At 41.3% G+C, this 21,625-nt stretch overlaps 1 protein-coding gene across 2 annotated transcripts in view; it reads left to right on the top strand.

The window, feature by feature from the left end:
• The window catches only part of RHBDF1 (rhomboid 5 homolog 1), a 111,064-nt gene that overhangs the window by 52,804 nt on the left and 36,635 nt on the right, over nucleotides 1–21,625 (top strand). The window contains exons 2-5 of one of the 2 annotated variants that reach the window (XM_069983644.1): nucleotides 630–771; nucleotides 12,938–13,068; nucleotides 19,925–20,138; nucleotides 20,217–20,423. In XM_069983644.1, coding sequence (XP_069839745.1) covers nucleotides 655–771; nucleotides 12,938–13,068; nucleotides 19,925–20,138; nucleotides 20,217–20,423 — 669 coding nt within the window. In that variant the 5' untranslated portion in view covers nucleotides 630–654. Of the gene's footprint in view, nucleotides 1–626; nucleotides 772–12,937; nucleotides 13,069–19,924; nucleotides 20,139–20,216; nucleotides 20,424–21,625 lie in introns of both variants that reach the window. The other variant, XM_069983643.1, reaches the window with a different exon arrangement.

Here is a 21,625-nt window from a genome sequence, read left to right as displayed (position 1 = left end):
GTGCGCTCTCCCGGAGTTCAACCAATCCAAAATCCCAGACACTTTCCTGATGTGCATCAGAAAAGCGGCCGGGATTCCAGTGCTTTCTTAGACTTCTATAGGGGAGTCTGTGCCGGAATTCTGGACTAAAATAGAATAGGATATATAAAATCCTGACCTATTTTCCAGAACTGACACCCTTCAGGAAAAAACCTGAAAGGTGTCCATGACTAATGTACCCCTATGGGTCCAGAAATCCGTCCTGATTTCCTGATAAGAAACCCAGAGAGATTTTTTTGGGACATGTAAAGGGGGCCAAAGCTACAAGTAATTACAAGTACTGTATGACTGACAAGAGCCATGTAACTGCACCTGAGACTGGTTATAATGGTAGGCCTTTGCTGTATTGCAGTAACTGGAGTGAGTGTAATCATTGCAGTGTGAATGGAAACCAAATTATGGGGAAATGAAGGGCTATATGTGCTTTGATATGAATAGTGTTTTCTGTTCCTTCTTGATATCTTTGCATGTAAATGCAGCCCAGGCTGACCTTAATATTCCCATTTGCCTATGTTAGTGAAATGACAAAGAAATGTACATTTAGTACCAATACCTATATTAATATATATATATTTTTTTATCGATAGCAGACATAAGAAGTGTAAAAGAACAAAGATGACTGAAGCGCGTCGGGACAGTACCAGCAGTTTACAAAGAAAGAAGCCACCATGGTTAAAATTAGAAATACCATCTGTAACTACTACAGCAAGCGAGGAGCCGGTCTTTGTTCAGGTATGACATCATACTGCTTTCTATGTACAGGCAGCACAAAATACTATGTAAAGGTGAATGCACTTGAAAGTAGATCATGGTGACTATATTTTGGCTTTCCGCATTCTACATTATGTCTGGTAGAGAACTTTTGGATGAAATCTCATTGAATAACATGATGCATTGTTTTCCATTCCCATTGAGACGATGTTCAAACACAGTACAAAAAGCAAAGTACAACAGTAAGATGGGTATAAAAGCTTTTGTTTTTCCACAGGCTTTAAAGAGGTTATCCAGGATTATGCAAAAAAATGGGTCCGTGGCCTCAGTTGCAAGTCTCAAAACCTGTTGCCAGGGGGTACCTCCCAGTGCAGAGATCACCAAACCACCCTGATACATAGCCCCTAAGTCCCACTCGGTTGTGAGTATTGGAACATAAATAGGGAAATACCAGGGTTGCCCCTTTTGTGTCAAAGTCTAACTTTGTTGCGAGTTTTGTGAAATGACAAGGGTTTTTACCAAAGCCAGGCATCCATCCATAGACAGCTGTTTCTGGGTATTTGCCCCTCGTCAGTGTGGAGCAGGATTCTGGCTAATGGGGGCAATGAAAAATAGACAAGCAAAGCACAACAATCACTGAGCTCAGGGACATAAGCGGAAAAAAATCCAATGATGTACTCACTCAAGAGTCTCCATTAATACATTGCCCCCTATAAATTTAAATATGCAAAAAATGGGTCCGTGGAGCCTCAGTTGTGAGTCTTAAAACACAGGCTTAAAAAACATGGCCGCTTTCTTCCAGAAACAGCACAACTCTTGTCCTGAGTTTAGGTGCAGGTTTTGCAGTTGGCCCTCCAGCTGTTGCAAAACAACAATTCCCATAATGCTCAGACAGCTAAAGCTTTCAGACTTTTGTCTAAGGCCCCATTCACACGTCTGTGTCAGTTTTTACTGTCAGGAAATCCTGATCAGGAGACCTCAAATGTCATCAGGAATGTATCAGGATTTCCTGACAGTAATCTGTTTTTTACCTTCATGAAACCATCAGGAAAAACCTTCAGGATTTCCTGATCAGAAGAAAAAAATGGTAGGTGTAGTTCTGCAAACTGGATGGTCACAGCTTGCAGAACTACAACTCCCATAATGCCCGGCTGACAGGTCATGATGATAGTTGTACTTCTGCAACCTGGATGGCCAAAGGCTGCAGAAATACAACCCCCATCAAGACCTCTTAGCAGGCCATGGTGGGAGTTTTATTTCTGGGGGGGGGGAGAGCAGTGATCTTACCTGTCCTTGTTCCTGGTCTTCTCATGTGGAACCGGGGGTGAGTATACAGGGGTGCTGCGGTATACTGGGTTTGTGCCGCGGGTGGGTGTATGGGGTGGGGGTGGGGGCGTTGGTTGCCTGTGAGGGGTCCATCGGGGGGAGTTAACCTAAGGTCCGGGGGAGTTTGGTGCTGCTGGGTGTGGGGGCCGGTGGTGGCAGCATTATGGTCTGGGCCCACTTATTTATTTGGAAGGCACTGTCAACTGATTTGGGTGTAAGTCCATCCTTGCAGATCATGCACATCCATGACACCAAGACAATGCGCATATGACAGAATTGTCTGACAATGGTTGTAAGAGCATGACCAAGACTCCAAAAATTATTGTGAAGGATATAAAAACAACCCCCCAAAGCACTATCACCACTATATAGGGGCTTGGGAGATCTCTCTATAAAGGGGTTAGAGAGAACTTATCTACGTGTGTGGGCCACCAGTAATAAAAGATGCCACATGTAAAATAATCCAGCAATAACACCCCCTATGTATGCTTGACTGACATTTCTGCATGTCATTTAAGCCTCAGGCTCTTTCCTGAGTATAGCACTAGTTAAAGGGGTACTCCGGGCTATGTACGGCTGGGGGGGGGGCTGGATATAGAAACCGACGGTCACTTACCTCCCTGGTTCCAGTGCCGGGTCTCAGATCGCGCCTCCCCGTTTTCCCGGCCGGCTGACGCTTCCTGGTCTGAGTTGCGGCTTGAGCCGTGACGTCTTAAGGCAGCTCAGCCATTCAGCGGTCGTAGCGGAGTCCAGGGTTGGCTGTTGAATGGCAGAGCTGCCTTAAGACATCACGTCTCAAGCTGCAGCTCAGACCAGGAGGCGGCAGCTGTATGGGAGAACGGGGCGGCGTGATCCGGGACCCGATGCTGGAATGTCCTGTATTCTGTCCTTGTCTCTCAAGTGATGGAAGGGATTATGCCACCAGAATGTGTATATAAGGCAAACATGTCCCCCTCATTAACTGGTTTTTACTCCCATTTTTAAAATAAAGTTCACACCCATCTGAGGGGTCACCTCAAAACTGTAAAAAGGCCTGTAGTCTGGGAAACCTAAACTATTTGATGATCGTAAAATCTAATTTTGGGGGATTGGCTACAGGTGCTCTTATTAGTGCTTTTATTAGCTACTCTTACGTTTTAGATAATTCCATTGCATTTCTTTCCCAGGTTTATTTGCAGATTGGAGATGAGCGAACCTCGAGCATGCTCTAGTCCATCTGAACCCGATCGTTCGGCATTTGATTAGCAGTGGCTGCTGAAGTTGGATAAAGCCCTAAGGCTATATGGAAAACATGGATGCGACATATGACAGAATTGTCATTGGCTGTATCCATCTTTTCCAGACAACCTTAGGGCTTTATCCAACTTCAGCAGCCACTGCTAATCAAATGCCGAACGATCGGGTTCAGATGGACTAGAGCATGCTCGAGGTTCGCTCATCTCTATTGCAGATGCCATTTGCTGTCTGACTGATTGAGATCATTATTTGCCTTTTTAATTCTGTACCTGGTTATACTTGTTGAGCTGTCTGTTTGGGGTGACTTCACCTGCCTGCAATAATAACTGTGAGGAGCATTGCTTAGATTGTATCAGAACATACACAGAGAAGGTTGGGCAGAGTTTAGACAAGTGCCGCTTCATTGTGATGGATGCCCACATCTAAACAATACATTCCACCAAAAGATTCTTCTGTAAACATCAGTATGACCTTAGTACCAGTGTTCATACATGCATACAGATCACTCATTACCCATGAATGTGTGCTTTACTTTATGTACTGAGAATACAGGTCATTTCATGTCACATATATGATACAAAATGTGCTTTCTTGCTATAGCAGGCAAAAAAGAAAACAAAACAGATTTACATAACAAATGACATGCCAAAATATGGCACATATTGGGATTTAAAGGGGCACAATTCTTAAACTTACAACAGTTATGGCTGTAAAATTAAAGTGTTTGTCCCAAGAGAGCAGTATTCCCATTAGATCTTGTACAATAATAAAGTGGTCTTCTGCGCTACATTCCTAAAACGTCTTGTTAGGTCAAAAACAGCAGTTTTTTGATGATGACGGCCCTTATTAATGATCATTAATAACGGCCGTCATTATAGAAAAACAACCTTTTTTTTACCTAAAAAAGGTGTTGTGAGAACATAGCCCAGGGCAGTTAAATTGTTAAAGGGAACCTGTCACCCCCGTGCCGGGATGAAGGCCGCCCAACCCCTGGCTAGATCCCCGGATACTTACCCCATCTCGCCAAGTCCCGCTCCTGGACCCGGTCCCGGGACGGACGCTGCATAGATGAGTCCGATGCCTATAGAGAATGATGTCTCCATTCATTCTCTATGGGTGTTGGACTCATCTCTGCAACACGCGCGTCGGGCTTCCGACAAGGATATCTCCGTCCCAGGACCGGCTCCAGGGGCGGGACTTGGCGAGAGGGGGTAAGTATCCAAGGCTCTAGCTGGGGGTCGGGCGGCCTTCACCCCGGCACGTGTGGGTGACAGGTTCCCTTTAAGAGTTGTAATCAGTTTTTTTTTCCCCCTGAACAAAGTTCTCTTTTTACTACTGCAACCCTGTATCTCTATATGCTAGCTGACTGGTCCTCCTTCCATCCCCAAACTCCTGGGGCACATGCCCCATCAGCCCTGTATTCACGTTACCGTTGGAACTTACAATGTATGGCCAAATGGATGGCATAAAAATGCAGAGCCTGACAAGGGGATGGTAAAGGGTTTATCCAGCGAAAATCTTTTCTTTTCAAATCAACTGCTTTCAGAAAGTTAAATAGATTTGTAATTTACTTCTATTTAAAAATCTTCAGTCTTCCAGTACTTATCAGCTACTGTATGTGCTGCAGGAAGTGGAACTGTAACTTTCCAGTCTGACACAGTGCTCTCTGCTACCACCTCTGTCCATGTCAGGAACTGTCCAGAGCAGGAAAGGTTTTCTATGGGGATTTGCTACTGCTGTGGACAGTTCCGGACATGGACAGAGGTGGCAGCGAAGAGCACTGTGTTAGACTGAAAACAACACACCACTTCCTGCAGGACATACAGCAGCTCATAAGTATGGGAAGACTTGAGATTTCTAAATAGAAGTAAATTACAAATCTATATAACTTTCTGAAACCAGTTGATTTGAAAGGAAAAGATTTTAGCTGGACAACCCCTTTAAGCCCCACAAAAGGTTTCATTTTGAGCTTGGGCTGGCTTTAAAATATACTCACCTTCTTTTGCCACCTCCCTGACAGAAAACACTGGCTGAGCTAATCACTGTGTGAAGTGGGTCATGGCTAATGTCACAGATTGGCTAAATGAGCGGCACGTAAGCAGGAAGTGCTGCTCAGCCAGGACCAGGTATCATCGGGACAGCAACACTGGGGAATTAGCAGGCAAGAAAAACTTCTTTTTAACCCGAGCCTATAACTAAAGATTTACTAGGGCCAATCAACCCCTTTATCCTCCTCTATAACTAGGTTTATTTAGGTCAGAATGACTAGCTAAACGTGTTCTGTTTTGTTTTTGCCTCTTGGCATTTCAGCAGCCGTGACTTTTTTATTCTGTCATTGATGTGGCTGAAGGCGGTCTTATATTAAGTTGGACAAATAGTATTTTATATGCTGTTGAGGATTACATATAAATCACTGTGTAACCTTAAAACTTTATTTTTGTACATTTTTAAAATCCCTTCACACAGTTACTATTTGACGTTTTTATTGTATTTGTGTAGTATATTCGCATAGTCCTGTATGCTAACACATTGTGATCTGTGTCACTGTGACACTATGTTATGAGCAACACTTAAGAAGAGAAATCTGGAGACCAGGGTACTTTTCTTTAGTGCCAGGAAGAAGTCATTATGGCTCTGTTTTATCCATCCGGTACTATCCCTGTGAGAATTGAGTCATACAGAATTCTGTAAAAAAAACACTTTTTCCGACATTTTCTCTGCAACAGAAAATTATTGGACTCCCTAGGAAAAGTGCAAGTTTTGTGTCAAACATGGCCTTAGGAAAGGGTCTGGATACTATTGCATGCTGTGCCCACCAGAGATCAGTAAAAGATATTTCTGTGCATCACTTAGGCTAGGTTCACACATAAGAAAGTAAAACCTAAATACCAATGTAATCTTGAGTGGAAATAAAACAATGTGTAAACAGATGAAAAAAATGTAAGTATTTTACAAAAGAAGGTGATAAATAATGAGCATGTTCATTATTTGGACAGTCATAATCAAGCACAGCTGTATGGTGTGTGCACTGCCATCCAATTTCCCATTCCCATTTCATTTCCGCATTATTAGATTGAAAATACGTTTCAAACAGTAAAACCTTTATATTATGGTGTTTGGATATAGCTTTACTGTCATGTTTTTAAGGAAATAATTTTTACTTGTTCGGGCTATGTTCAGACACTGTAAAAAATAAAGGTAAAATACAGCCGTAATTTTTAGCTAAAAACCTTGACGTATTTTTAATATAACTAGATTTGCATTTCCAGGAAAATACATAGTGCTTGAAAAGAGCGCCCCTTTACCAGTGACTTCCCTTTAAGAGAAACTTGGATCCCATTCCTTTAAGAGCGACATGGCTCCCGTCCCTATAAGAGTGACTTGGGTCCCAGACATTGGACCCATTTTGCTCTTAAAGGGACATATTTCGCTCTTAAAGGGACATATTTCGCTCTTAAAGGGACCCAGGTCGCTCTTAAAGGGACCCAGGTCGCTCTTAAAGGGACACAGGTCGCTCTTAAAGGGACCCAGGTTGCTCTTAAAGGGACCCAGGTCGCTCTTAAAGGGACATAGGTCGCTCTTAAAGGGACCCAGGTTGCTCTTAAAGGGACCCATTTTGCTCTTAAAGGGACATATTTCGCTCTTAAAGGGACACAGGTCGCTCTTAAAGGGACCCAGGTTGCTCTTAAAGGGACCCATTTTGCCCTTAAAGGGACCAAGGTCGCTCTTAAAGGGACCGATTTTGCTCTTAAAGGGACATATTTCGCTCTAAAAGGGACATATTTCGCTCTTAAAGGGACCCATTTTGCTCTTAAAGAGACATATTTCGCTCTTAAAGGGACCCAGGTCGCTCTTAAAGGGACCCAGGTCGCTCTTAAAGGGACCCAGGTCGCTCTTAAAGGGACATAGGTCGCTCTTAAAGGGACATAGGTCGCTCTTAAAGGGACATAGGTCGCTCTTAAAGGGACATAGGTCGCTCTTAAAGGGACCCAGGTTGCTCTTAAAGGGACCCATTTTGCTCTTAAAGGGACATATTTGGCTCTTAAAGGGACCCAGGTCGCTCTTAAAGGGACCAAGGTCGCTCTTAAAGGGACCGATTTTGCTCTTAAAGGGACATATTTCGCTCTAAAAGGGACATATTTCGCTCTTAAAGGGACCCATTTTGCTCTTAAAGGGGCCCAGGTAACTCTTATAGGGGCCCAGGTCGCTCTTAAAGGGACCCATTTTGCTCTTAAAGGGACATATTTCGCTCTTAAAGGGACATATTTCGCTCTTAAAGGGACCAAGTTCGCTCTTAAAGGGACCGATTTATCTCTTAAAGGGACATATTTCGCTCTTAAAGGGACCGATTTATCTCTTAAAGGGACATATTTAGCTCTTAAAGGGACCCATTTTGCTCTTAAAGGGACACATTTAGCTCTTAAAGGGACCAAGGTCGCTCTTAAAGGGACCGATTTTGCTCTTAAAGGGACATATTTCGCTCTTAAAGGGACACAGGTCGCTCTTAAAGGGACCCAGGTTGCTCTTAAAGGGACCCATTTTGCTCTTAAAGGGACATATTTCGCTCTTAAAGGGACCCATTTTGCTCTTAAAGGGACCCAGGTTGCTCTTAAAGGGACACAGGTCGCTCTTAAAGGGACCCAGGTTGCTCTTAAAGGGACCCATTTTGCCCTTAAAGGGACATATTTCGCTCTTAAAGGGACCCATTTCGCTCTTAAAGGGACCCATTTTGCTCTTAAAGGGACATACTTCGCTCTTAAAGGGACCCATTTTGCTCTTAAAGGGACCCAGGTCGCTCTTAAAGGGACTCAGGTCGCTCTTAAAGGGACATATTTTGCTCTTAAAGGGACCCAGGTTGCTCTTAAGGGACCCATTTTTCTCTTAAAGGGACATATTTCGCTCTTAAAGGGACCCAGGTCGCTCTTAAAGGGACCAAGGTCGCTCTTAAAGGGACCCATTTTGCTCTTAAAGGGACATATTTCGCTCTTAAAGGGACCAAGGTCGCTCTTAAAGGGACCGATTTTTGCTCTTAAAGGGACATATTTCTCTCTTAAAGGGACCCAGGTTGCTCTTAAAGGGACATATTTCACTCTTAAAGGGACCCAGGTCGCTCTTTAAGAGCGAAATGGGTTTCTTTAAGAGTGAAATATTTCCTTTAAAGGGACCCAGATCACTCTTAAAGGGACCCAGGTCGCTCTTAAAGGGACATATTTCGCTCTTAAAGGGACCCATTTCCCTCCTCAAGGGACCCAGGTCGCTCTTAAAGGGACCCGGGTCGCTTTTACAGGTACTTAGTTCGCTCTTAAAGGGACCCATTTAGAGCGGCTTGGGTCCCTTTAAGAGCGACTTGGGTACCGTTCCTTTAAGAGCGGCTTGGGTACCGTCCCTTTAAGAGCAGCTTGGATCCCGTACCTGCTACATGGCTGCCTCAGCTCTGCTATTTTACTGACTGACCTCTGCTACTTATAATGGTAAAGACCATTGCTCGGTTACCATGACAATCTTACTCATGTCAGGGAGACAAAATGGTTAAGGACCTTCCATATATTACATCTTCTATTGGCCAATAGTGTACATGTGACTGTGGATGGTGTGATACAATGCATGACGAGACCTTAGAGTTCCTATTGGCTGCTATATTTCAGCTATTTGCATATGTGCTGTGATTGGCTGTCAGCAGTTAGAGTGTGGCCATTATTTTCTATGGGAAATTTGGGGTCTTTAAACGTAAATTTCTTAAAAACGACAAATCCGATCGAAACGAAAAATAGCACACCACACACCGCCGAGGGCTTCGAAACGCAGTTTGAACGGAGTCTGTGCGCAAAGCGGTTCGGGCTGTATTACGCGCAGAAAAATGGCTGGAAGAAGAAACGGAAGAAGAAGAAGAAGAATACGGATTACAATATAGTGCTTTTCAAGTACTATAATAATGTGCTCCATTGAAATCTATGGGAATTTGAAGGGCAGTGCACAGACTGTATAGAATAATGGTAGTAATTTATCACGGCCATCCAAATAATGAACATGCTCAATGTATAACAACCTAAAATTGCTAAATACATAATAATGTGTGAGAATCTGTTCACACATTGTTTTATTTTAAACTTTTATTTTACCGCGTGTGAACAAACCCTACGAATGAAGACCATCATTATGAAATAATGGCTGTTATTTAGCCTCAAGCGGCCAAAAATAGACATAGCGGAAACATAGCTTACATATGGGAAAACTCCCGATGCACAAACCCTGATTTTGGCTGATGCTCACGTTGTATACATCAGAGTTAAAGCGAATGTACCATCAGGTACATCACTTTTTTTTTTTTTTACACAAATGGATTGGTGTGGGAATGCCGCTGGTCCGTTCCTCTTTTTTAACCACTGCCCGGTCCCCGCGCAGGGTGGCAGTCCATTCCTGAGAACCGGCCCAGTATGAAGCACAGGGGGTTGGTCTGCCGGCCCCCAGTGTAACAAGACCCCTCCCCTCTTTGACGCGGCTCTATTAGAATCAATGTCTAATTGAGCTGGGGGCCGGCGGCGGTTCAAAAAAAGGACCGTACCACCAGCATCCCTGCCCTTTTTTTTCTTCACTTATTTCAATTTTCACTTTTTTTTTATTACAAAATGAAAGCTGTGTATGTTCTCAAAAACAAAATTACATGTAGGTTGGCAGAGGAATAGAACAGTCTGCTATAAAACTGGCTCATAGCTGAAACTTAAAAATGTGCCTGTCCAGAAAGGTGGCAAAGCTCCTGGACAGAAAGGGGTTAAATTGTAGAATGCAAATATGAGAATGCCTGGCCAGTTATAACTCTGATGTAAGCCGGGTTCTGAAAAACATAATATGACCCCCTTTCTCCAGTCGTGTGCTACACACAGTATTTCAGTATAGTACCCTGGACAAAGAGAGGAAATAGGCACTCATAAACAAATTCTAATATTGAAAAGGAGCGCCCGCGTCAACAGATACTCATTTAGGTGTATTTATAATGTTTTCCGTTGTGCACCAAGCAAAACACACAATAACTTGATAAATGGAAAAAACAACTATTAATGGACTTTTGTTGCAAAATATAATATAGGTACAAAATTATGCTTTGTTATTATGTTCCAAAATAGTGTGGTGCTAAACTGATGAACAAATGTCGACACAGTACCAGATCATGCTGACAGTCGGCTTATGTTGCCTTCATTATTCACAATTGGAGGAAGACTGCTTTGACCCATTCATCAGCCTAGGGCGACCCTTGAATACATAATAACATGGCCGTGAGTGTGGTCTAGTGCTCGCAATGACCTGGACATGTTTCCTAATTTCCTCTGAGTGGTCATTATGAATGATGTGGATGGGTGCTGGTTGAGGTTATTTACAGAGAACATGATTCAGCTTCAGTGTTTAGCTCCAGCTCCACTGTTCTGGAATAATAAAGACATATTACATCTGTTATAGATTCAGACCTTGGCTTTACCTCAGTAGTGTCATGGTGCCTTCTTAGTATTAGTCCTACTAGCTGCTTTGCTGCCCAGAGAATTTAGTGCTGGAAATATATTGTGTCATTAAACTTAAGCTATTTTCACACTATGTTCATGTCCCCTATTTAACAAATGCTCCAAAATAAAAAAATAAATAAATAAATCTGGCTTTTATGGTATACATATCCTCTGACGGCCTTATGAGGCCTCCTTATGGATAGTGGGGTGCTCTGTAATAGGTGGCTCAGGCTGCTGCGCTATTCCATACAGCTTCATACAGTTGGGCTATGTTCACACTACGTAAGTTCGGCAGAAATCATGGCCGTTGTTACAACGGCCGTGATTCCTGCGGTACTTAAACCTGCTGTTCTGTTCAGTCAAAAATTACCGAATTTGAAATTTGATATTTTTTAAAATATTCATTATGCGGTTTTGAAACTTGTGGTTCATTGACTTTTCCTCATTTGAGGGGTTCTTACTAATAGCAGTTTTTATTTATTTATTTTTTGTTTACTTTTTGCTCCACGTCTTTTTTTACTCTTGTACTGTTAGGTCAAAAATGACCGATAGCCTTTTATACTAATCTCCAAGCATTTTTTGAAAAAAATAAAGGAGTTATAATCTCATTCTGGTCAATCAGTAACCGAGACGACAGAAAGCCAGACATGATGTTACATTACAATGCCACTAAAGGGGCAGGTGATACTCTAGATCAACTCATAGGCACTTACACCTGTAAACGCAAAACTAATCGGTGGCCATTGGTTGTTTTTTACAATATTCTTGATGTGTCGGCGCACAATGCATTTGTGTTATGGCGTGAAATAGATCCAAATTGGAACAAAAATAAACTGTATAAAAGAAGAATGGGAAATTTTTTTAGAGGAATTGGGAAAATCACTGGTTAGCCCATATATTGAACAAAGAAAAGTCTCAGGTCCGGGAACCAGGCACCGGAGCGCCGCAATGCGGGACCCGCCACTGGAACACATGGATGACATGGGGGGGGGGGCACTTTTTTGCTGGGACCGGGGAGGAGGTGACTGAGGGAAAAGACGTCCACTCACCTCCTCCCCGGTCCCAGCAAAAAAGTGCCCCCCCCCCATGTCATTCATTGAATAGCGGCCACAGAAAATCCTGTCATAGCACACTGTGGAGCGAGCTGCTCCGGCTGCACGTTCCATAGTGTGTAGTGGGGAGTTCTGATGCGGGTGCGCACAATGCGCCTACATCAGAACAAAGCAGCGCTAAAGATCATCCGAAAAGATGATCTTTTCTTAAACCGGCCATTCTGTGACCCGGCCGGGTCACGGAACGGCCGGTCTCTTACATAATGTGAACATAGCCTTACAATGCATAATTTTTTTTGTATTATAGATGACAATAATTGGGTAACAGGGCCCTCCTTGATGTGTATTTTGGGCAAAAACTGTGAGATGCAGTGTAAAAATAGCCTAAAACCTTTACTATAAAAACTGCTTATTTTATAGTCATTTAAAATTGCCTTCTTGAGAGCTGACCTCACATAAACCGAGTTTTTTATATAAAACACAGTTATTTTATCTCATACATAATCTTGTTAGTTAAAGGGGTTCTGTGATTCCAAAACTGCTGCCTCATCTAGTTCAGCAGTCCCTAGTCCCTACTTTGATGACCTGAGGTCTGGCCCCTCTTGATGGCACGCTAAACCCACTGCAGCCAATCACTGCAGAGTCCTCAGAATATCAGCAGTAAAAACTGCTGCTTGCTAGGGCTAGTGAATGCTTAACACTGTACTAACCTTGCCTGTTCCAGTGCTGATGATGCCTGATGATGCTCTGCTCTTCTGCAGAGCATCATCAGGCATCATCAGCACTGGAACAGGCAAGGTTAGTACAGTGTTAAGCATTCACTAGCCCTAGCAAGCAGCAGTTTTTATGGAGAACCCCTTCAATGTTAGAGGTGATGCAGAATGCATGTGATCAAATGGCCTTACTTCAGGAGGTAGCAGCAATCGATTTTGAATCAAAATAAATCTGCATCTACAGTTTTTGTAAAATTTATACACTTAACCTAATGTATTATATATGTTGTGTGAATCATTTGCTGAATGAAATATGTGATTAAAACACATTGGGCAATTGTTACAATAAAAACATCTCTACTTCCAGCCCTTCAAGCGCCAGACATTTTTAAGAAGTGTGAGTATGCCAGTTGAGAACACAAGAATTCCTTCTCCTCCCAATGACTCGAAGCGGCCAATCTTACAACGACAGACCTCAATCACCCAGACCATTAAAAGGTAACAATTGTCATAATATTTGTTGTTGTTTTTTAGTATCATCAATTGTAAGGCTATGTTCACACTATGTAAAAGTATGGCCGTTGTTGCCATCGGCCATACTTGCACGTGTATGTACATTGCCTTTCCTTCTATGGGATCCCGGCCGGAGCGTATACACATAGAATATGCTCCAGCCGGGATCCCATGCGGCGCCGCAAAGAACTGACATGTCAGTTTTCTGAGGCCGTAGAAAGACCTGTCAGTTCACACAATGAAGCAAGCGGCTTCGGCCACTTGCTTCATTGTGTGCTATGAGAGTTCTGATGCGGGCCTGCATCAGAACACTGCGGCCGGAAAGATGATCTTTGCACAGACCAGCCGTTCCGTGACCCGGCCGGTCTCTTACATCGTGTGAACATAGCCTAATAGTCATCACACAGAGAAAAATAAACTTCATAGTGGTTTTGCTAAGATGGGGTGTGAAGGTTATGTTCACTGATGCAACCAGTCTTTCTCTGCTCCTGTGCATCTAAGATGAAAATAAAACAAAGTTTGCAAATAGCTTTGATTAAAATATCCCTTCTGTGTCTGTAGCTCAAGAAAAACAGACTTCTGGATAGACTGATCCTTTTATCTTCCCCTACTTCATGGGGACAGGTGATTGTTAGTATCACTGCTGAATCAGACCACACAGGTTGTTTGCAGTTTGTTTCCATAGAGAATCCAAGGTCTGCATAGGGGCTGTACATACAGAACACCCGGATATGCTGAGTAATTCACCCGGATATGCTGAGTAATTTATGTATTATCAGTTTTTAGTGACATCCCATTAAGTTATAATGTAATACAAAGAAAAGTGGTTTGAATAGTAAACCCTGGTACAAATAGAATCCAGAAACGTCACTTAAAATGTGAATGTACCATTGGTACATTCGCTTTAAAGGGGTTATCCAGTGCTACAAAAACATGGCCACTTTCCCCCTACTGTTGTCTCCAGTTTGGGTGTTTTTGAAACTTAGTTCCATTGAAGTAAATGGAGCTTAATTTTAAAATGCACCTGAACTGGAGACAACAGTAGGGGGAAAAGTGGCCATGTTTTTGTAGCGCTGGATAACCCCTTTAAGCTTTGCACATGGATAGAACGGCGCCGGCCTGCCCCCAGTGGGAGGAAACCCCATTAATTCTAATGGAGCTGCGTCATAGAGGTGCCGGCCCATCTCCAGTGCTTCACCCCTTGCCGTTGCAAGGGAATAGCATGGCGCTGTACGCGGGAATCGTTCTTGGTTCATAAAAAGGACCGTGGCACCAGCTTCCCTGGAATGTACTGATGGTACACTTGCTTTAAAATAACACATATAAAATGCATTACAAAATAGAAGTAAACTGCTTGGGCTCAAATATATCCTCAAGTAAGAAATAACATCTGAGGGTTAATAGCCTGTATTAGATAAAACAGTATTTAACACTTATGTAACTAGGACCCTATTACACAGGATCATTTTTGTGCAAAAAGTCATTATATTGTTCAGATTTAAACAATGAGATCATATAATTGATCATGTGTCGTTGATCGCATCTTTTAAGCTGAACCTAAAATCATTGTTAATCGTTTGTTAATCTTCGCAGTAAGTAAAGGTAGATCATGAGCTATAGAGTAAATGATCCTTGTAATGATCGTAACTAACGACTATCATAGTGTCGATTTCAGGTAGCTCTAGTTTGCTATCGATCGTTGGGGGTAAAAGGAATGCTGAGGGTAATTACGAGAGAGAGAAGTGTGAGTGTAAATGAAGAAAAGGAGGGAGGGGAGTAGGGAAAAAGGAGGGGGGATTTGTAGAGTTTTCACCTTTATCTCAAGTCTTTATAGTGACACGTGAAAGCTAAAATAAGCTGATAAAATAAGATGATATGTATTAAGTGAAGTAAATATAATAAATCATGATCAGCCCAATGTTGACATCCTTTCAGGGTAGTCCCCTGAAAAGTGGGTTAGAACTTCAGAGGGCTCAATTGATGAATAGTATAAATTCAGGTGAGTCCATAAACTGACACCAGGAGAACCAGATGTTGTCACATTCTCAGACCAGCCATGTTCCTCTGCCACAATCTCTTCTATTCTGTCCATCGCCCTAACTTCTGTGATCCATTGGTCAAGAGAGGTTGTTGTGTAGCTTTTTCAATCACGCGAAATAACTGCACCATTTCGCTGCCATCAAAACCATAAAAACACACTTATATATTTTTTTATCATTAGCTGGTTTCTGTTTCTCCCCATCCTCACTTGAATGGAAACAAATAGCCCACAAAAAAAAATCCCCCCAATGTACTGTACACCTCTGACAGAAGCTGCAAAATACACTTTGAATTAGTCTTGTTATGTTCACCAATATGTCTCTCGTATTTTTCCTGAAAGGAAGCATGTCACATTTGACAGAATCAGCACCATGCCAGTAAAGGGGCATCTGGCACGCAGGAGACCTATATATTATAGGAAACGTCAGAGAATCTCTACTTTTTTTTGCAGGTAGATTTTGAAGTGCATGTAGGGTGCTGCAATTCTGCATGATTTTTTTTTTCTGTTGGAAATTTTTTTATTATAGTTTATAACATTTGACTGGACTCACATGGCTAATAAACAATTGGTTTGACGTGAATTAACTTCCTTGCATGTCTATTAATTCTGATAAATGTTTCAGTGGAAGCAATAAAACGCACAGGATAAGAGTATTTTATGTAAACCAATAGTATAGTAAAGGTTTGAAGGATTAGAAATGAATAAAATCACTGTCGTACGCGAGTTGGTTGCAGATATATTTTTTATTTGTGTCATTATTCTTCTTTTGTCACCTAGGCTAAGAGCAGAGTTTCAACGCAACCAATTACATAGACTCAACGTTTCAGCTTATAAAATAATATTATTCTGAAGACTAATTTAAAAACATAAAATAAATGACAAGAAAGCAGTAAAATAGGGTGGTTTTAATCATGCCATACTCCTAATGAATTTTGGCGATCCAAACCCATACTAATATAAAAAAAAAAAAAAAAGTTCTATTATATAAGCTTAGTAAACCTGAAATTCACAGTTACTCCTAAGGTTATTTGTAATGGTACTTATGGTGGCATCTACACGTGGTCAGTCTACAAGTGGTCAGTCACTTAATTTTTTGCAACCTGAGTAATTGTGTAAGAAATTTCGGATTCAGTCTTTTAAAAGGTCTATCCCAGGCAGGCAGGGGTGTGGGGGAAGATAATAAAGAAGTTATGATTACACGCTTTTAAGGCTATTTTCAGACACCGTAAAATATGGTCGTAACTTTCAAGTAAAAATACAGATGTGTTTTCAATATGAAGTTAATCAAAAATTGGATGGCAGTGCACCATATTGAATAATGTAATGATTACAACCGTCCAAATAATGTTTTTTGTCCATCCATTCACATGTTGTTTCACATTTTTACTGACAATCACAGCCATATTAAAGTGTCACTGTCGTTAAAATTTTTATTGCAGATATCAATAGTACAGGCGATTTTAAGAAACTTTGTAATTGGTTTTATTAGCCAAAAAAATAATTTTTATCATGAAAAAGCAGTTTGAAGCTCTCCCTCTGTGTTTATGGTTTTCCTATGGAGAGAGAAAGTAGGGGCAGCAAAACAGGACAACAAAGAGTTAATTTACATTCACATCACGGGCTCTCTCCTCTGACAGTCACCACTGACCTCTCTGACCTCTGAATAGCACTGTGAATAGCTCCCCCGCTGAGCAATCCTTTTTTCTTGGCTCTCAGCTGTGCTAATCTCGCTCCTTCCCCCTCCCCCCTCCCCTCTTCATAGACCAGACAGATCCGACTGATGAAAAAACAGTCAAGATTTCCTGATTCTGAGCAGTAGATGACAGAAAAGAGAGGAGGGGGGGCCTGGGGAAAAGGCTTTTTACATGCAGATAATGGCATATTTGGCTAATAAACCCAATTACAAAGTTTCTTAAAATCGCCTGGACTATTGATTTCTGAAAATAAAATTTAACGACAGTGACACTTTAAGCTTTTATTTTGCTGTGTGTGAACCCTAATCTGCAAGAAAAAGAGTTCTCCATTCACTGTCAGATGAACTATGGATACCTGTGAATAGGGATCTTTCTCACTGAGAGCTGTTATGTAAGCTGATGCTTGTATTCATCACCTGTTAAATACTAGTCTGTATATTAGATAACATCTAAGTGACATGATAGAAACCAGATCATTCTTTCACTATAGGTTACATCTGATATTATAAGAAAGAAAAAAATGCAAGCAACTCTTTAGTGTGTTTGGAGTTCCTCTTACAGAGAAGTAGCACAACAAATATCATCATCCAGGAATTTCTCCCAGCTGGCAGCAGGCCTAGATAATACAGCACATGACCGAGATCTGAATGCCATTCAGTGACAAAATCAGTAGTCTACTAAAAATATACATATGCCATAACTCATTTAACATGTGGGTCATATTAGAGTTCGTTTCCAGTATCACATTTAATAATACATACACACACACACACACACACACACACATATATATATATATATATATATATATATAGCAATAACAGTACAAGGTAAGATATGACTTGTTGTTAAGGGATTTTTTTCATTGAAACCCTGTTGATAGTTCAACATATTTGTCGATTTAACAGGAACGACTCCTTACACCAGAAAAAAAAGCTGTTAAGTATTGGCCACTAGTTGTTTCCTTTTCACTTCAAATTATTTTCCACTGCCTGTTAGGGCAATTCCATGTCTAGCAGCTGAAAGAGCAAGATAGAACACAGGAAGTGGGGGCGGGCTTGGATGCAGGGGACACAGCCTGGACTGTGTGCATGCAATCTGATCCTGTTTCCCTCCTTCAGAGGGTCCACACTGTACTTCTGCAGGGCCAGGCTGTGCCTGAAAGGTAAATCAAGGCCTCCATTTTATCTCTTACCATCGATAAAGCTGTAGGCAACTGTTCAACTGTACATTGCTGCCTCCTAATGTAACCCTTTCTCCAGGACCCCCTTCCTGGCTGTGGTTCGCCCTGCTTCAATTTGTTTCCTTTGTGCTCACATAGCACCTTATAAACCAAGTGTATTGATATCCTACTTCACTCCCATACATTCCATCTACAGTAGTATACGGTAAACTATTCTACAGCACAATGCCAGTCTGTTTAGCCCTGTGCACTTTTTCTAAGCCTAATGTCATGGCATTGCAGAAAGAAGGAGGGATTTTGAATAGGGGCTGTCCTCCACAGTCGAAGTGTGTATAACACTTGCAAACAGCTTCGCTCAAGGGTTCATGTAACAAAACTATGCACAATTTTAAAATTCAGAAGTTTTGAAACAACAGGTACATTTCAAAATCTCCTGAGAAAATGTTATTTCTCAATAGCTCTGATTGGAATTGTTTTAAAGAATAAAAAGTGTTAACCTGGAACATTGTTAGGGTATGTTCACACTAAGTAAAAGCAGCGGAATTCCACAGCGGAGCCCCCACTATGGAATCCTGCCTGCTTTAGTGTGTCTGTGGGATGTCCCGTGCCTCTGCTCTCCGGCAGGCAGGATTCCACGGTGGGGGCTAGCTTTTTCGCTTTTACTCAGTGTGAACATACCCTTAATGAGCCATTATCTCTCAATGGAGTTAAAGAAAGGCTTTCATAATGGCCATTGTTTGATAATGTCAGTTGTAAAATGTTCATAAATATTATTTACAACCACCATTGTAAAACAGCACCCATCATGTCAAAAACAACGGATGTTATTTTGCATAAGAAGATGTTGTGTGAACATACTGTAGCCTTATGTACACAGCTAATAGTGGACATACATTTAGCCTTTTCTACAGTCTCTGTTCTCCTTTTCTCCGTAGATTGTAAGTCATCATGGATGGGGCACTCTCTAAGTCTGTACCAGGTTGTAAAGGGGAAGTATCTGGGAGGTGGTACATACCCAAATAGTGAAGGTCAGGGAGAATTCAGAAAGACCGCCTCCCAGACACTTCCCCAATGCCACAGCTAGGTTTTAGACTAAAACATAGTTGTAATAGTAATGAGTAGTAATTAAATAGCCTGTCAGGGTTTCATGATGACCATAATTTAAGCAGCATATATCTACCTTTAAAGTCATACCCCTTTGCATTTTATAGGTACAGTGGTCTGGAGTGGTGTTTTAATGGAGTTTTTAAATAATGGTAGTAGCAAGTTAGAGCTGAAAATTGTTGTTATTTCATCTTGGGAAATATTTTACACTGCAGACTTCCTCTCTAGTAATTATTGTGATCATCCTCGAGTCTCCAGTCTCTAATAGTGATGAACAATAGGTACATAAAAATGATGTATTACAGTTTCCGTCCAGCCGTGAGTCAATGAGTTGAAAGAGAGTTGGGTTTATAAATAACTCAATAACTTTTATTGACAAGTCAGGATTTTTTCATCCAGTCTAGTGGATTTTGTTTTCCTTGCCATCAGCACTTATTTACTCTGAGATATATGTATTCAGACCTATGGAGAACATCACACTTTAAAAGAGTACCTGTCATTGGTAAAAACTTTTAACATGTCATAGAGACTGAGTGTTCCAAACGCAACTAATCAGGAGAACGAGCTGGAAAAATTCTGTGTGCCGTGCATTCTTTTCTGTGTTATGTGACCTGGATGGCCACATAATGTAAGTCTACAGGACCATCCAGGTCAAAGACGCGAGGCAGCATGGTCATCCCCCGGATCTCCTGTGTACTCAGACTTGTACCTTGACTGTTCAAAACTTTTGACATGTCTCAGTGACATGTCAAATGTATTTCTAATGACAAGTACTCTTTAATTCTACACTTGTTGCTTTCACATATTTTTTCATTGCAGGGGCACTGCTGACTGGTTTGGAGTAAGTAAAGACAGTGATTCCACTCAGAAATGGCAAAGAAAAAGCCTTAGACATTGCAGCCAGAGATATGGAAAGTTAAAACCACAGGTCATAAGAGAAATGGATCTTCCCAGCCAAGATAACATATCCTTAACAAGTACAGAAACACCACCTCCTCTTTATGTGGGACCAACACAGTTTAATATGCAGAAGGTATGGTCTTTTATGGTTGCACTGCACACAACATCAATGCCTTTCTTTGTACATGATGAATAATAATTATATGTGTAGATTATAGATCCTTTGGCAAGAGGGCGTGCTTTCCGAATGGTGGAAGACACCGATGGCTACAGTATGCCACATACACCTATTACTCCAGGAGCAACTTCTCTCTGTTCATTTACAAGCTCAAGATCTGGATTCAACCGATTTCCTAGAAGACGGAAAAAAGAGTCTGTAGCCAAGATGAGCTTTAGGGCAGCAGCTGCCCTTGTTAAGGTAAGGACTCGCATGAATTAGGTATATTCTTCTCATCTACGAATGAGCTACATGACAATACCCTCATGAGCATAACTACTACAGGGCCCACAGAGGTTCCAAGTTATCCTGCGTAGAGACATAGTGTTGAGTTTCTGTTGTCTCACTCCACTCTATGGAGTCTCCTTTGTGTAGATAGTCTGATACATGACACTACTATTCATCCTATGGTATGGCAACTACTGCAGTTCAGATTACTAACAACAAGGTGGGGGAACATTCCTGACTTTTCAGTGTATTTTATGAATTTTAGTTACACTTCCTGCATACTGTTTCAAGTTCAAAACAGTGTTGATAGCGAATTATTCAAAATAAGAAAAAGCTGAATAGTAAAAGAGCAACAAAATAAAAAATCACTTGTAGGCCACGATCACACATTTTTTGGTCGTTTGACAGATGTTTTTTGGACGACCATAATTTTGTGTCTGTTATTTCAAAACATTGGGCATTATTCCATAAACAACTGCCATTCAATTCAACGTTGGTCAAATGGCCAAAAAGAGACATTGTGGGAGATTTATCAAACTAATGTAAAGTAGAATTGTCTTAGTTGCCCCTAGCAACCAATCAGATTCCATCTTTCATTTTTTAAATAATCTTTGAGGAATGAAAAGTGGAATCTGTATGGTTGCTAGGGGTAACTAAGACAATTCTACTTTACACCAGTTTGATAAATCTCGCCCATTGTGTGGTCATGGCCATACAATGCAATCTGACACCATGGAAGTGGCACACAAAATCCTTTATTGTTTTGTTATGGTGTAAGCTCCATATAAGGTTCAGCCTTCTTTTCTTTAAAAAAAACCTTTAAATAGGATTTAAAGTAATGACTATTGATATACATATAACAATTGATATAACATTATCAATAATAGTAGAGCAACAAAAGAGACAATTGCTGTTCTGAGCACAAAGGTTTTGTCATTTCCATTCCTACACGTAAAATACATTTGCAGAAACTATAGATTACTAGAGAGGAGCGAACTTGCTAAAAGTTTGAGTTTGCACAAACCCATGTTGCATCTTCAGGCAGCGGGATTCAAATGCCGATTGTTCGGGTTTGTGCAAATTAAAATTTTCAGCAAGTTTGCTCGTTCTATATGAAGAAGAATGCCTTAAGTGGTAATGCTCCACTATGTGTAGACATGTATTGGATAAACAGA

Source organism: Dendropsophus ebraccatus, chromosome 9, assembly GCF_027789765.1.
Source record: "Dendropsophus ebraccatus isolate aDenEbr1 chromosome 9, aDenEbr1.pat, whole genome shotgun sequence".
Lineage (NCBI taxonomy): Eukaryota > Metazoa > Chordata > Amphibia > Anura > Hylidae > Dendropsophus > Dendropsophus ebraccatus.
This window is presented reverse-complemented; position numbering and strand designations above follow the sequence as displayed.